Raw genomic sequence first — 15725 nt, forward strand, 5'->3', positions numbered from 1 at the left:
GTTATTCTATTGTCTTATTTGTTAAATTCTTTGGTTAGGAGGGATTCGTGATTTCCCTTTTGCTTCTAATTGATTACTTGTTTTTTATAAGATGAATTTTACATGCGCACAATACTTAACTACTATTAATTAAGGAGTTGAATGTAATAGAGGTGACATATACTCCCATCAATCAAGAAGATGACACACACTTTTGTTTCCTAGTTTACTAAAGTACATATTACTAATTACATAAGTAAATTAATTACACCAAGTCAAAATAATTCTCCTAATTTAGATTTTTTGTTGAGTTCATTGTAGAAGTTTAGATCCACATTCACAAAGATTAATCTAACATTTTAGAAGTAGAATAAAATAGTATATAAATGACAACTAGGGGAAAGGACCCAATAGTTGAGCATGTTCCAATTGTTGTGAAGGTTGTTGATACCTTTTGTTCCAAAAATTGAACAAATAAAACCTATTGTTTGAAACAAAAAATATCAATTTTTGTTAGGAAATGTACCAACAGTTGTTAGGAAATGTACCAATGGTTGTTAAGAAATGTACTAATATTATAAAAAGTAACCAATCAAGTGATGCCATGTCAACTGCACAACTATTGGGGTCTCTTTTGCACGCCTATTGGTCTCACTTTTTTTTGGGGCTGTTTTGGACACCTTGGTAAAAAGTATGCTAATGTGGCCCTGAAACCTTAGTTATAAGCAGGGGACTTGCCAAGTAAGCTGCTGTAAAAAAATCGGAGTGATTTGAAATTTCCAAGTAGGATTTTGAGAAGCGCGAAGTTAGGGTGCACAACTACTGGATCCTTTCCCCTAAATAGCATGTTTTTTTCATTTTTTGACAACATGAAAAATGAAATTTTCTATAATAAAATTTTCATGGAATCTAAAACTCAATACCCTATATTTAATTTCAACATTTTGAACATTTATTATTCTTCGCCCAACTCAAATACACAAATTAGTTGTAAATGATTGACCCCTATAAAGTGACCTTTTTTTCCACATTAATGAAATAAAATGATCTTAATTATAACCATAAAATCAAAAAGATTTTTTGGACCATCATTTGTATTGCGACTTCAACTACTGAAAAAATCATAAAATAAAAAAAATCTGTAACTCCTCTTCCTAATTAAATTTAGCACATTTTCTGCTGGTGATGTCTTCTAAAATTGTGGGCACCATGACACGTCCTTATCAATGCAAAGCAAAGCCATGATGACGTGGGAATCTCCTTAGCAAAGCAAAGCGAGGATGACGTGGCACCTCCGTCCAGCCGCTGCAGCACCGCCACGCGCCGACCATATGCACAGTGCCAGGTAGCCAGTTGTTCCATCCTGCTATGAAGCGACACGTAATCAGTCCAGCAACTTTTTAATCATCCATTTAGATTGCTTAATCAATGACCTAAGTCACAATTCGGTACCTCCACGTGGCATACGGGAGAAAGACACCAGCAATTACCCAGCCGTATTTTTTTTAATTTGGGCTTCTGATTTTGTTGGCATTGGTGCTTTGCGTTGGTTAAACCGCGGGCATCTTTAAACACGAGCAGAAATTCCTTTGGAACACTCTCTGATGGCGGTTTCAAATTCTGCTGCGTTGTTTTTCCCTCTATAACGCAAAGTGATGTTTCATTTGGAGAGATTAATTGGGAGTATAATTAGCGCAATGGATGGAGGGTTTTCTGATTTGCTTTAAATTTTTGCCAGGGCATGGTCGGGTAATTTATAGAGATGGCAACGGATTAATTTGTCGGTGGGAGAAGATGGGAACTTGATCGAGGCATGTCAATTCACGGCAGATTTTCGCGGTGGCAGTTGCAGAATTCTGGTAATCGAGGGAGGTTTTGTTTCCGTTAGATTGCAGCACGGTTTCAATTCAGAGGGTTTTGCGACCTCAAGGGTTTCTACGTTTTTCAGGTATCGACGTAGACTCGACGTACTCTGAGAATTTGCCCTTTCCTTTTCATCTTTTGTCATATGAAGTAATTTAGCTGAGTTCGATTTTGACGATTTAACGATGTATAGACTTTCATAATTACGATAGTAATTAGGGTTTTGGGGCTCCCATGCATTTTGTAATTGGCACTTCTTGGGGGCGGAATAAAAATCTGGTTTTCCAATCGGTCGAGAGGTTTGCTAATGCTTGCGGATTCGTGACTTATGTTTTACACTAAATTGTTGAATGACTAAGGGCCTTCGACCTCGTAAAATTGGTTCAATATCTAAAGTTCTTTTGGTAATTGAGAATTTTTAACAGGCCTTGAAAATGAAGAAAACGTTAAGAAGTATGATATTTGTTTTGGAAATTTCACTGATTTTGTTGGATAGTCGTTGAAACTGAAGAAAAAGTCGGGGGTTTGATTTTGTTTTTGAAATTGCAATAATTTAATTGTACAGAGTTTGCAATGGTTAGGGGTTTGATTTTTTATTTTGTTTGGGAAACTGGGATAATTTAGATGAGTCGACCTTGAAAATGGAGATAAAAAATACGATGTGATGTGTTAAGGAAAGCGGGACACTAAGTAGACTTTGAACATGGCATAAATGGATTAAAGGTTTTGAAATCAGTTTTGGAAATTGTGATAATTTAGCTGGATTATTGAAAGCTTGGAAAATGACGGAGACTTTTATTTTAGTTCAGAAATTTTGATAATTTAGTTGAATACTAAACTGTAAGGGTTTAGATTTTGTTATGGAAGTCAGGTTGCATGCCTATCAACTCATGGGCTTTGTTTTCTTTTGGCTGCTAGGAATCAAAGTTCAGAACAACACTTTCTAGGACAATTAGTGCATTGTGAAGGAAACTCTCGTGAGATAAGAACTGGTGCAATCATGGAAACCGTTCCCTTGCTCAATGGGGAACGGTCTGTTCAGGCTTCTCAATTGGATAGGATAGAAGATAGGGTAGTTGACAGGGGGGGTGGATTCATGCTGTCAGCACGGTCAGTCATATCTTTGCAGCCTCGAATTGTGTCAAGTAAACGGAAGCTTGAGGATCTGGAGGTAGATTCTTCTGATTTGGTAGGGGTAAGACCGAGGTGGGAAGTTGGACATGATTGTTGGCAAGAGAGGAGACAGACAATGGTTCTTGGTGATCAGTTTGGAAATTGTGAAATTGAGAGTCGGACAATGGAGGTGAATTGTGCATGTGTAATGAATTGTGTTGTGGAGGAGTCTAATTTTGATAACTCTGTTCTGCAGGGGTCATGTGAGGCAGAGGTTGCAATTCACTCGGACAGTCTTGATGTAGGAAATGAAATTATGATGATGGAAGCTGATTTTTCTGAAGTTGAATATCTGCGAACAGCATCTACTGATGTGCACAAAATTTCATCGTCCACAACCAAAGATGACACTATGGAGTTGTTGACTGATGAGGAAGAGGGAGAAATTCTCATGGAATGCTCTACTCAGGGCAATCAATCCATTGATTATACTTTTGATTATCCAACATCTGCTAGCTCCACATCAATTGACAAGATAGAGGATTCAATGCAAACAGTATCAGATGTCCTGGAGAATGTCTCACAACTAGTTGATAATGAAGAGCATAAAGAGCAATGTGCAGACACAAGGGAATTTGAATATGATGGAAAGTATATTGATATGCCTGTCAAGGAGAAAGAGAATGATGAAGATATGGAAAATTCATTGAGCAAATGCTTAACTGAGACCCTAGAGGTTTCTAATGCTGGTCATACAGAAGGTCTCTATGCTGGAACTTCAAGTTGCTCAAGTTCCCAAGGTTGTTTTGATTTAAATGAGTCCACAAACAATGGTTCTTCAGTAAAAGAGATGGATAGTGATGTTAGTTCCTCTGAATTAAAGTTACAGTTCTTTGTTAGGACCATTCTAGATGGACGAACCATAGTCCTTCATGCCAGCTTGAGTGATACAGTTGATTCTATTCACAGGATGATCCAGTCGAGAACTGGGTTACCCTCATATGAACAGCGGCTTATATACTGTGGAAAGCAACTGCAGCAGGACCAGACTTTGGCAGACTATAATGTCACCAAAGATGCAATGCTTCATTTGGTTGGTCGCATGAGAAGCACAGCACTACCACTTTCATGGCGGCTTGTTAATGATTTAGTGAGCATTATTTGGTTGTTGTGTGGCAAAAATGATAAACCAAATGTGCTACAGGATATGGTCCGGGACAGAGTAAAAGATTTTTTGAAAATGGCTGCAAAGCCAGTACCTCCGTCAGATCATATGCAGGTCTTTCAGCTTGCAGGAGCGACCCAAGCTTTGGTAATGTTACTGCTCTCCCCCCTAGAGAGCAATTCTAAGTGTGCAGAAGAATGTATTAAGCTTTTTACTTCATCAAGTGATGAGTATTTGCCGAATCGCATTCACTGCTACTGTGCTCCTATTCTTTTGGATTTTTGCAAGTTGCTAGCCAATAAAGCTCCCAATAATGGTTTATACCCCATATGCCGTAGCTCTCTAGCCGCTCTGCTTGACACAATTGGTGCTGCCCATGGAAGCCCTTATTTTAATGAAGCAAGGGCGTCAACTATTGTACAAGAATTTTCTCCTTTTGTGAATGAGCTGTCAAATAGGCTGTCATCAAGTTTGCGCTGGACTAAAAATGCCTTTGCTCTTCAAGATATTGCTGTAAATAATTTGGTACCTCTCAAAGAAGGACAGGATTTCACAGCTTTTGTAATACCTCTCTGTAAAGCCATGGAATCTTGCAAAGGAAGCGAAGGTCACATGCCATCATATGGTTTTCATATGAGAGAGAAAAAAAAAGGTATTCGAAAAGATCTATCTCAGAAACTGGTCATCACTGCTAGCTATTCTGTCAACTTGAAGGAGGAGATTGGATCCCACAGATGGCTTCAAGCAGTTTTCAGGACCCTGCTTCTTGAAATTGACAGTTGCCTTGAAGCTGTTGAAGATGTTCTTGTTGCACCTGGGACATCAACAGTTGAGGATCACCCATTTGGCTGGACTCCATTTCTAGTGGTTTTAAAAGGCTTGCATGCTATTGCCAAACTTTATGATGAGGCCATGGAGGAAATGTTATCTATCCTAAAATCACGCCATACAGCTTTAAATATTCTTGTAAGACAATCACGGTGGAATGATGATCACTTTTGGCTACTTGACTATGGGTTTCTTCTTGATTTTGAGTCTAAGAAGCGGCTTGTGATGGCAATGCTCCCAGAACCACAGGATGACCATGATGAACGCCAGGAAGTTGTTGTCCACAGATCTCAGCTGCTCACAGATTCGTTTGAATCGTTGGCATATGTGGAACCGGAGATTTTACAGGGAGGGATTTCTGTGGAGTTTCTTACTGAGGAAGCAACTGGTCCAGGTGTCTTGCGGGAATGGTTTTGTTTGATATGCCGTGAAATCTTTAATCCTCAGAATGCACTTTTTCTGTCATGCCCAAATGATCGCCGAAGATTTTTTCCTAATCCAGGTAATCTTACTATGATTATGGCCGTGGAGAGATTTATATGCTTTTTGGACAAGAATTGTAAAATATCTTCTTTCCTTTTCTTATATTCTTATGTGATGCTGTGAATATTTGCTATATTTGCTTCCCATTTAGAATTTGATTGTAATTTTTGATGGGTGCCAGATGTGTGTTGTTTTCAGGAGTCATCGAGCTAACTTGCATTTTACTGCTATGTTCCATTGATTGTTGGTGCATAAATATATGGTTGGATAGTGCCTGTCACATAGTTCTTAACTTGAAAATCTTGAATAAATTTTCTTTTCTCTAGTAGAGTTTATTGCAATTAGCAGAGGAATACACATAGTTGGTGACTGTGTTGAAATTGACTAATTGTATGTAAAATAGTTTTAGAATCTAGTACTGTTTTGGTGTGGTGAAATGTGAACAATATAAAAATTATCAAGGCAACTTGGACCAGTCTACTGATAACTTTTTATCCTCATTCTGCAGCATCTGGGGTGAACCCTGGGCATCTTACCTATTTCAAGTTTTGTGGTCGAGTCATTGCTTTAGCTCTAATGCACAGGGTCCAAATTGATGTTGTTTTAGCTCGCGCATTCTTCAGGCAGCTGGCAGGAGAATCAGTCTGTTGGGAAGATATCCGTGATGCAGATCCTGAGCTATACATGAGTTGCAAGAAAATTTTGGAGTTGGATCCAGAGATATTTGATTCAGGTGCTCTGGAGCTCACCTTTGTAACCGAAGTTGAAGAACTAGGCTCCCGGAAGATAGTGGAGCTTTGTCCAGGTGGAAAGGATAAGGCTGTGAGCAGCATAAATAGACATCAGTATGTGGATCTGCTTATTCAGCGGCGTTTTGTAACATCTGTGACAGAGCAAGTTAATTGCTTTGCACAGGGCTTCCAGGATCTGCTTGTTAATTCCACATATCAACAGTTCCTGCGAGCATTAGAGCCTGAAGACGTGGATCTCATGCTGTATGGATATGACAGAGACATTTGCTTGAATGATTGGAAGGCACACACAGAGTATCATGAGTACAATGAAGATGATGATACCATGACTTGGTTTTGGCAGGTATTATATGTAACTTTTTTTAAAAAAGTTTTTGCTAATTGAACAAAGAGAGAAGTTAGAAACTTCCATGCCGTGAATCTGGTTTAATCTGATTTTGTAGCAGGATCCTTGTTTTGTACGTTATGCTACAAATGTGTTATAGATTTTTGTTTAGAAAATTATCATTGCATTTCAAAATACAAACTATGTATTAAAAAATATAAAGGTTCTGAACTAGTTAAGATTGGGCTGGTTTCAGTCAACCAACTTATTTATGTAGATATGGAACCTTGATAATAAGTCATACTCTACTCGTAGTCTGTGTCACATGGCCCGCCACATTTAAAGTTTAAATCTGTCAAAACTAAAAAAAAAGAAGAAAAAGTTAAAAAACCAAAAAAACTGTTCGAAATCATCAATATGTTCGTTCATACACAAATGTACAGTTTGAACTTTGTGACAAAATATTAGGTTTTTCTGTGGTTGTCAAGGGTTTTCAAGATCAGTGAGCTGCGGCAGTTTTGGCATCTGTAGATCATTAGAAAATCATCTGTCCACAACTCACTATACTTTTGAGTACTCAGCATATACTTAGCTATTTGCTCAGGTCCTTGAATGATCTCCATTTCCTTTCCTTTGCAACTGAGATCATTGCTAGTGGAGCCTTTCGTGTTAGTGCAAAAAAGCTTAAGAAAAGAGTTGAGTTTGGTTGGGTTAAGAAAGCAGTAGCAGGACTTGATTGCTGAAGTACAAAGTTAAATCACCTGACATTTACTTAATATTTATATTCAAATCAAATAACAGTAACAATAAAATTATATTGTTCGAATTTTATCACAGTTTTTCTTTTCTGAACGAACTTGTTCCGAATTCTTTCCTTACCGAACTTGAACACAACACAAACCTTGTGATATTGCATGCAGTCACAAAATAGATCCATTGCTGGTCAGACACAATGCGCACTTGAATTCATAGTGCAATTTATTTTCAAATGTTTATTTTTATAACTTTATTGATGCTCATATATCAGTTTTTTGTACTGTATCCTTCTCATTGGGGTTATGGGACCTGCACATAACCTGTTCAAATCTCACTCTTATACGCCCAAGCAACCTTTCCTATTTCTTTTATTGGTGGCTTGAGAATCTCAAATACAATCCATCACTGGCTCATCAAGGACATCATTAGTGTGGTAGTTGTTGTTCCTTTGCTAATTTATTTTAATGTTTTTATATCATCAGCATCGCTGATCAGTAAGAGCTGTTGTTATTGTAGTAACATTTGGTCATCTAAAGCATTGCTTAACTTGTCTTGTTGATTTTTCTTTGGTTGCGTTCTATTGCTATGCCTTGGCTATAATTATTAATATTTTTGAGGGCAGCATGTTAGATAAATAAATATTGTTAGGATGCTCATAATTTATTAAGAACTTAGGGTTTTCAGAAACCTATTAAATTAAGTAAAATGCTTTTGGAAAAATTGTGTGAAGATTTTGCATTACAATGATCAACCTCCATTGATCCACCATCAATGATCTTAATTTACTCTTGCCAAGATTGCTAGGTTTCAGGTGTGGCTGCATTTCCAATATTGGTACGGTTATTGGAAATGATGCTTTTTAAAGGTGGAAGCATGGTAGCATGGTACAGTGGTGTGACAGTAAAATATATATTTAAAAATAATATGTAAATTTAAAATTAAAATTGAAATGTAGAAAACTAAAGAAAGAAAAGGAATTCAATATATAGTTTTATTGGGTGCAGACATGATATTGTATGTGTTACTATAGAGTTGTGTATGTGAATCCAATAACATTGGGAATAGAATAAAAGGCTTTTATAAATCCATGAAGCCGAAGACAGTCTATGGGACAGCTGATCCAACAAATCCATGAAGCCGAAGACAGTCTATGGGACAGCTGATCCAACAATTTTATCCTTCTACAATGCTGATTTCTGTTATCTATCTTGATGATGAATTTAGAAATTCCTTAATTTCTTAACCTTCTGCTGTAAAGGAACCATTGCTGAAGTATTTGCACGTTTGGCTTGAACATCACTATAAGCTTAACATTCCAAAATAAAGTGTTTTTCTTACTCAACTGCCCTGGCTTTGGAGAAGGCACATAATCTCTTCTCACATTCTTTTTCTGGTCTCTTGCATCTGCCTTTTTCACATCGAAAATGATGTTAGTCCTCAGTTGGGTTATGATCATCTTTTCTATTGAAGTGTTATTTCCCTCAATATAGCCCTTTTGATAGTGATCCAAGGTTACCAGGAGACAGGGGTACTTGGGTACTTTGGAGACGGGTACTGGTACTGGTACGACAAATTTGACGGGGCTACTTGGAGACGGCAAATTACCTTTTTAATATAATTTTATAATTTTCAGTAAATAGCATAAGTCATAACATAGAATTTTGAAAACAAGAATAGTGGAAAAGTTTAACAAATCAATATTAACTTTCAAGTTTAAATACACATGTCAAATGCCATTGTGTCAAAAAGTCTGAAAAGTTCAAAACTCACACTACATATTTGATATTTCATATTAGTTAGCAGCATCATTACAAATTGAAATTCAAAAACATTGATAGTTTGATGTTGATACACAAACGAAAAACAAAAATCAGAAATCTATCATCTACTCTGCTATGTTTGGATCATCCATATGAAGGTCCTCAGCTAGGATGGTCTCCAGATACTCATCACTCTCTAACTCAGGTTCCTTTGATGGCAGTAGAACTAGGGGAAATTCATTAAGGCCATCTGGCTCAATCACTTCATCCCCCATGGCTGCAACTCCTCCATCATCAGGTGGAATTTGGTCCCATTTTGCGGAAGGACCCTCCATGTAACCAAGATCAACACGAGAGAGAAGACGAAGTGAGCTATGAATGTAGACCAAGTTCTCTGCTTTCTTTGACCCCAATCAGTTCCTCTTTTGTGAATGAATAAAACCATAAGTGCTCCAATTCCTCTCACAAGATGAAGAGCTAGTTACTTGTGAGAGCAATCTGATTGCAAATGATTGCAATTCTGGGACTTCACCTCCATGGTTCCACCACCACTCTAAAGGATCTTTCTTTGCCCGCATATCATATAAAGCTTCCACTGTGTTGATGTGTCTTTTATACACGATCAAACACAATAAAATACCCAAAGGTACCTTATCCTCTCTTGAACAAAGTTTCCCCAAATGCTGAAGATTTCGCCTAAGGATCAATCGAGGCAACTCCAAGGTTCTGGTATGTAGGTTCTCTACGTGTGGATAAGCACTAGTGTTCGTTGTGTTTGCTGTTTCATCAAGGGGCCTTACATACTTTCTATGAAAGCTTGTTCTCGCAACTACTTAACCGATGAGGAATTGAATTTTCCTAATACTAACCAATGTTTCAAAAAAGGACAAAAGATAAGGGATTAGAGAGGGCTATATTAAACTAAGCCTATGAATGACTAAATGGAGGGCAATCTTAGTGAAACTCTACCAATTTCAGTATTGCCATAGAATAACAATTCTACTGGAATCGGTGCGATCTTCTAAGGGAATTCAAAGATTATCAAATCATTCATGAACATAGATACCATCAATAGGGTGCATATCAACACTCATGTAGTGATTGAACTTTAAACAATTTCAATATCTCCAGTTGACCACATAGGGCGCACTTACAATCAATAAGAGGCTAGTGGTTTGGACTATGGGCCTTACTAAAAGATCAAACACAACATTTATTACTCAATCTAACTCTAACATCTAAATACTATCTTCAATAAAGTGATTCAAGAAGATGAACAACCATGCACGAAGCCACAAAGATTGCAATAAAACACCATAACTTCAATGTTTCATTAATCTCATAGCAAAATGTAAAACAATTGTTCAACTTTCTCTCTTCACCAAATTTATACTCTCTATGAATAACTACTCTTCTTCCCTGCTGCTAATAACCTTATTCTTAACCTTACAAATGAAATGAGTCAGAGCTTATATAGCATTCTCAAATATAATGAATGGCCCAGATTTAAAGAAGATCAAGGGCTGAGATTTTGACACCTAAACCCTAATTAGGGGTTGTTACAAAAATAACCCTATTTAGATAAGCATTATCATAACATAGCCAAATAGAAATTGGCATGAATAACGAGGAAGCATCCTCCAATAGGGATTGAACTGCAACATCATTCATCTAGAATTTTGTTCCCTTTTCCTTATTCCTTTTTGGCATATTCAATGAATCTGGATGTAATCCCTTCAATCTCTGCAATGGGATTCTCAGGCAAGTTCTTCATTCGCTCTTCCAAGTGAAGAACCTCATCAAAGGCCGCAAGAAGAGTCATCTCCCATCCATGCTCCAACTCTTTTGTTCTCTCAATCAGGAACATAGTAGTATACATCTGATCTCGCTGCTCTTCTGTGATCATGCTGTCTTCTCTACAAAAGATGATCTTGATCCTATCCTCCAACTCTTGGATATCCACATCTGTTTCAATCTCTATCCTTCTATTAAGGATTGCACACAGTACATCAAACACCTTATCCTGAATATGATGGATAGTGCCCTCAACTTGGTTGCACCTACTATTGATGTCCTTGAATAGAACCTTCCTTTATTTGGAGCAAAGTTGACCATTGCAGGAGATTATGAGTTCCACCATCAACTATTCTTTCTTGCGCTAAAACCTGTCTTGATGTCATCCTTACCACTTGCAATACTGTGATGGTAATATCTTTAGTGTGAGTGAATGTATCGACAGTTACTACTAGATTATGCTCAAGGACTTGAATGGCCCTGTGGATTGTTTTCATCATTCTTCCGACAAATTCCTTGGCTACCATGTAGGATCTATCAATCCATGTATCCATGAGTTGGGTTGAGTTCTTCATCTTTTCTACCTGATTTATCGACTTAAGAGGGAGTGCCTGCAAGGGCGAGACTATTGGATCCTGTCGCCCTAATGGCTCATTAAGCTGATTAATCCCTCCAAGCATTAATCTCTTTTTCCAACCTTTTATTCTTTTCTATCTCTTCTTTTAGTTTATCATTGATTGCCCTCACTGAATCAGTCGCATCTTCCATGGCTTGCTCGGAGGTAAGTGGACCAACATCAAAAGTCTCCAAATATATTCTTCCGCCATGATCTCATCATCATACTTGTCTACTGTTGGTGTAGCTATTTGTATCTTTCTGGAGCATGTATAATCTCTGATCACCTTAGATATCTTTGAAGCTTTCTTCTTTTCAATCCCCTCTTGAGACTTACTTAGAAGACTTTCCAAATCGAATACTTGCTCCTCTTCTTCAACTACAATTTCCCTTGTAAGGCTTTCTTTGAGCCAATCTAGAATGGAAGATTTTCCTTCTTTTACTTGCATTTCCTCAGGCAATGGCCGCTCGCCTCTAAAAGGAGATGTCGCTTCATCATCATTTCTTTCTTCTTGCTGATTATTATCACAAACTTGGAGAGGAAGAGACTGACTTGATGATTGTTGAAGTATCCTTGCTTTGCCTTGTTTATCATTCTATGCTATAGATTCCATGGACTCATCTATCTCATATACCTTCTCTCTTTGATCCACATCTTGACTTATCTCCTTTTCATGTCTAGAAGAAACACTAGAGGGATGATCAGAATTCACCTTTTGTTTCTTCTTGGATGATTCTCTCTTTTTAGGTTCCTCCTTTCTCTTTGACCCCTTAGAATGAGAAGTGCTCTCACTTGCACTCGCCTCATTTTCTTCCGTTCTCGTTTCCAAGCTGAATGTCATAGCTTTGTTTGGTTCCTTCAACTTTTGATGCTGGACATCCACCCATCTGCGAGTGCAACTCAAAACTGGATCCATCAATGCCCTCAACTACGCGACCTCTTGCTCATCCCAATCGATCTTCACTTCTTTTTCTTCTTTCTCATAGGAAGATTGAAGATATCTGCCACTGTCTTGTGCTTGATCTGCTACTCTATAAGCTTTGCATCTCTTGACAAGATCCAAGGGCAATCGAGAGTGCATCCTCTTCTTTATTTCCAAATCATCTTGAGCATTTATCCAAAAGTCCTCTACTTGGGACACATGCTTGTGTTTCTTCCCGGCTGTTTCTTCCATATGACCGCTAGGATCAAAATTATCTCTCGAAGCAAAATATGTGAATGAGTAGAGAGATAGCTCCTTTTCTGTATCTTCTGTTGCTTGAGAATTAGGACAAGCTTCAATTGAATTTCCAAGCGAAATGGGTATAGGGATACCATTCCCATGCTTGTGCCTTAATGCCTTAGCACACGTTGCCAACTGTCGAGTTATCTCAAGTAGTATTATCCTATTCGTTGGATACCTTGGCAACATATAAGGAGGTGAGGGACATCCATGAATTCTGATGTAGGTGAATTTAGGAAATTGAATGAACCACACACCATGTTTCTTCACGACCTCTTGTGCTTCTGGAGACAGTCGTTGGTGAATTCCTCCTTGTAGTGTCTTGGTGATATGCATTGTGAAAGTATCGTTGACTAGCTTGTAGTAATTCTTAGGTGGATGATGCAATTGGGCATAAGAATCACATACTCTTATCTCTCGGGGCCCTCTCCCAACAACGCCTTCGTGTGGTAGTCTCGCATACTCATAACATTTGGCTAGAGAATATATAACATATGAGCTCATGTGGAATGACTTAGTAGGGACTAAGCTCCTCAATTGCACATCTAGGTTGTTATCGATAATCCTGGCCCAATTGAACATCCCTTTCCCTTGAACGATCACCTGTATAAAGAAGAACATCCACTTGTCGAAAAAGAAGGCTTGAGAGGCACCTACAACTCGATTAAGCATAGTTATCAAGTCTCTGAATTCTTCTTGGAAATCAATTCTGTGAGGGGTATTAGGTATTTTATTCAGGCGAGGCCTACTCTTGAGCAACCAATTCTTATTGACGAAATTTAGTCAGGTATCAGGATCATCTTCATAGATAGACTTGGCTCCTTCTAGGCTCTTGTAGATCATATCTCTCTGCTCTGGAAGATGAAAAGCTTCACTTATAGCTCCCTCTGAGAGATAGGCGAGGACAGTCCCATCCTTGGCTACAATTGTCCTTGAATGTGAATCATAATGCCTGGCACATTCGATCATTAGCTCATGACACCTAACTGCGGGAGGGAAACCTGCTGTCTTGATGATTCTACTCTCAATTATCTTCTTGGCTATGGGTGATGGCTTGCCGATGTAGGGTGCTTCTCGAAACTTCTTCACATTGAAGTTTCCTAAGTTGGTGTCTCCAATATTGCTCCACTTGGACGTGATCCTCGTCTCCAAGTCTTCACTCCTTTGATCTTCCTTAATGAGGGCTTGCCGAGTAGAGGATCCGCTTGCCTTGGGGTTTGCCATTTATCACTTGTATAGATACCTTAAGTTAGGGTTTTAAAGCGATAGGTCACAAAGATGATTAAATCAAGACCTAAAAATAGCAGCTATGCCTATACTATGAACTTCAATTTGAAAATGAAAATGATAAGCCTTTAAAATTACAAATTTTCAAATTGACATCACATATGAATCAAGCTAAATCACGAAGACCTAACTTCACAAAAATAATTGATATTAAACTAAAGCAGATCTTCATTAAAACTACTTCAAATAAACTAAATTGCACATACCTTAACCCTGATTTTAAAGATAGCAACCTGGAAAGATGGATAAATAGTGTGTGGCTGCTGAATTCACGTCCCTTCCCAGCGATGCTTTCACAAGATAGCTGTCTTAGACCTGCATCTCAAACATGTTAGAGCCCTCTTAGAAGAATCGACATTCTCTTAATTTACCCTCTTAAATCCGAATTTTATTCATTGCTTCTTGAATTCGCACTTTGGAGAATTAGATCTAGGTTTGAAGATTGTTAAATTTGTCTTGACCTGCCTTATGAAGCGCTGAAATTCGCGTACAAATCAGCTGCTAAAATTCGGCTCATGAAGATTATAAGCTTCCTTCTTAGGGTTTGCAATGAAATCTGCTGATGAAGTTTCGCCTTCTAAGTCTGCTTTTTAAAAATTCGCTCTAAGGAAGAAGAATTCGCTTGAATGAATGATGAGTGATCAGGGATCAACTCTCCTTTATAGGCGCCTTCACCTCTCCCTTGAAAAGCCGACTTTGTTATACAAAAAAAAAATATTACACCTTCTCCAAGCTGGCCGACTTTGTTCTAAAATTTGAAAATTGTTTTGGCGCCAAATGTGCATATTTGAAATTTCGAACCTAGCAAGTGTTTAATTTAGGTGAATTTGCTTCCTCAATTGCTCAAAATAAGGTTTGATTAGTGATTTGAGTGAGGAATGAAGTGCTTTGAGGAAATTCGCTCTTGTACCTTTAAAAGGGACAAGAGCGAACTAGGGGTATGAGGCTTGGACAAGCATTAAACACTTTAACATCACCTTCATCCATGTTGTTCTATCCTTGAGACTTGCTAGGAAGGCATCTTGGAGGTCTCCTTGCACAAATATTGGTGCTCAAAGGCAACTACAAGCAAACTTGTTTGTGTATCCTTGGAATGTACATGCCTCCAATGCAAGTCGCTCCTGTACCCTTAAGAGGTACATGAGCGAACATTTCCTAGGCTCAATTCATTTTCCATTTCCTTCATTTAGCCTAAGATTTGTTTTTCCAATCCTTCTCTCATCATGCTCATGTTAACTTGCCCTCAATTTTGTTTAAAATGATATTCTTTCAATGTTTTAGGCGAAGTATGAAGTCTCTCAAAGGAGTTCGCTTTTGTACCCTTGGAAGGACAGGCGCTATTGAGGAAATTTCGCCTTGGACCCTTTGAGAGAGTTAGAAGCGAATAGCTATTTGCACTCAACCTCTCATCATTTCCTTCAACTTTGCTCCTAGGCTTGGTTTTTGGGTCCTCCCTCCATCTCAATCAAGCTTGTCTGCCCTCGAAGTGATGTCCACTCAATGCTTTTGGTGGGAAATTGGGCTATTCTAAGGATTTCGCTCTGGACCCTTTGGAAGGGTCAGGAGCTTACATGAAATTTGCTTTGGACCCTTTGGAAGGGTGAGGAGCGAATTTGCTCCTTTAGACTCAAATCCTTCACTTTCTCACCCTTCAATTGCTTCCAAGGCATGAAAACGTCCTAGTTAAGGCTCCAAGGCATAAAATTAGTCCAAATTGAAGCAAAAGGGAGGGTCTTAGGAAAATTCGCTCTGGACCCTCTGGAAGGGTCAGGAGCTTAGATG

The 15725-nt window shown here is 38.3% G+C and overlaps 1 protein-coding gene across 3 annotated transcripts in view; it reads left to right on the forward strand.

Annotated features, from left to right (window-relative positions):
* Positions 1-1217: 1217 nt before the first annotated feature.
* LOC131029538 (E3 ubiquitin-protein ligase UPL5) overlaps positions 1218-15725 on the forward strand; it is a 51836-nt gene continuing 37328 nt past the window's right edge. For all 3 annotated transcript variants that reach the window (XR_009102789.2, XR_009102790.2, XM_057960046.2), the window contains exons 1-3: positions 1218-1927; positions 2761-5450; positions 5940-6526. Coding sequence is in view for 1 of the 3 variants with exons in the window: in XM_057960046.2 (XP_057816029.2) it covers positions 2843-5450; positions 5940-6526 (3195 nt within the window). In the remaining 2 variants the exon portion in view is untranslated. The remainder of the gene's footprint in view (positions 1928-2760; positions 5451-5939; positions 6527-15725) is intronic.

The sequence above is a fragment of the Cryptomeria japonica genome, chromosome 5 (assembly GCF_030272615.1).
Source record: "Cryptomeria japonica chromosome 5, Sugi_1.0, whole genome shotgun sequence".
Classification (NCBI taxonomy): domain Eukaryota; kingdom Viridiplantae; phylum Streptophyta; class Pinopsida; order Cupressales; family Cupressaceae; genus Cryptomeria; species Cryptomeria japonica.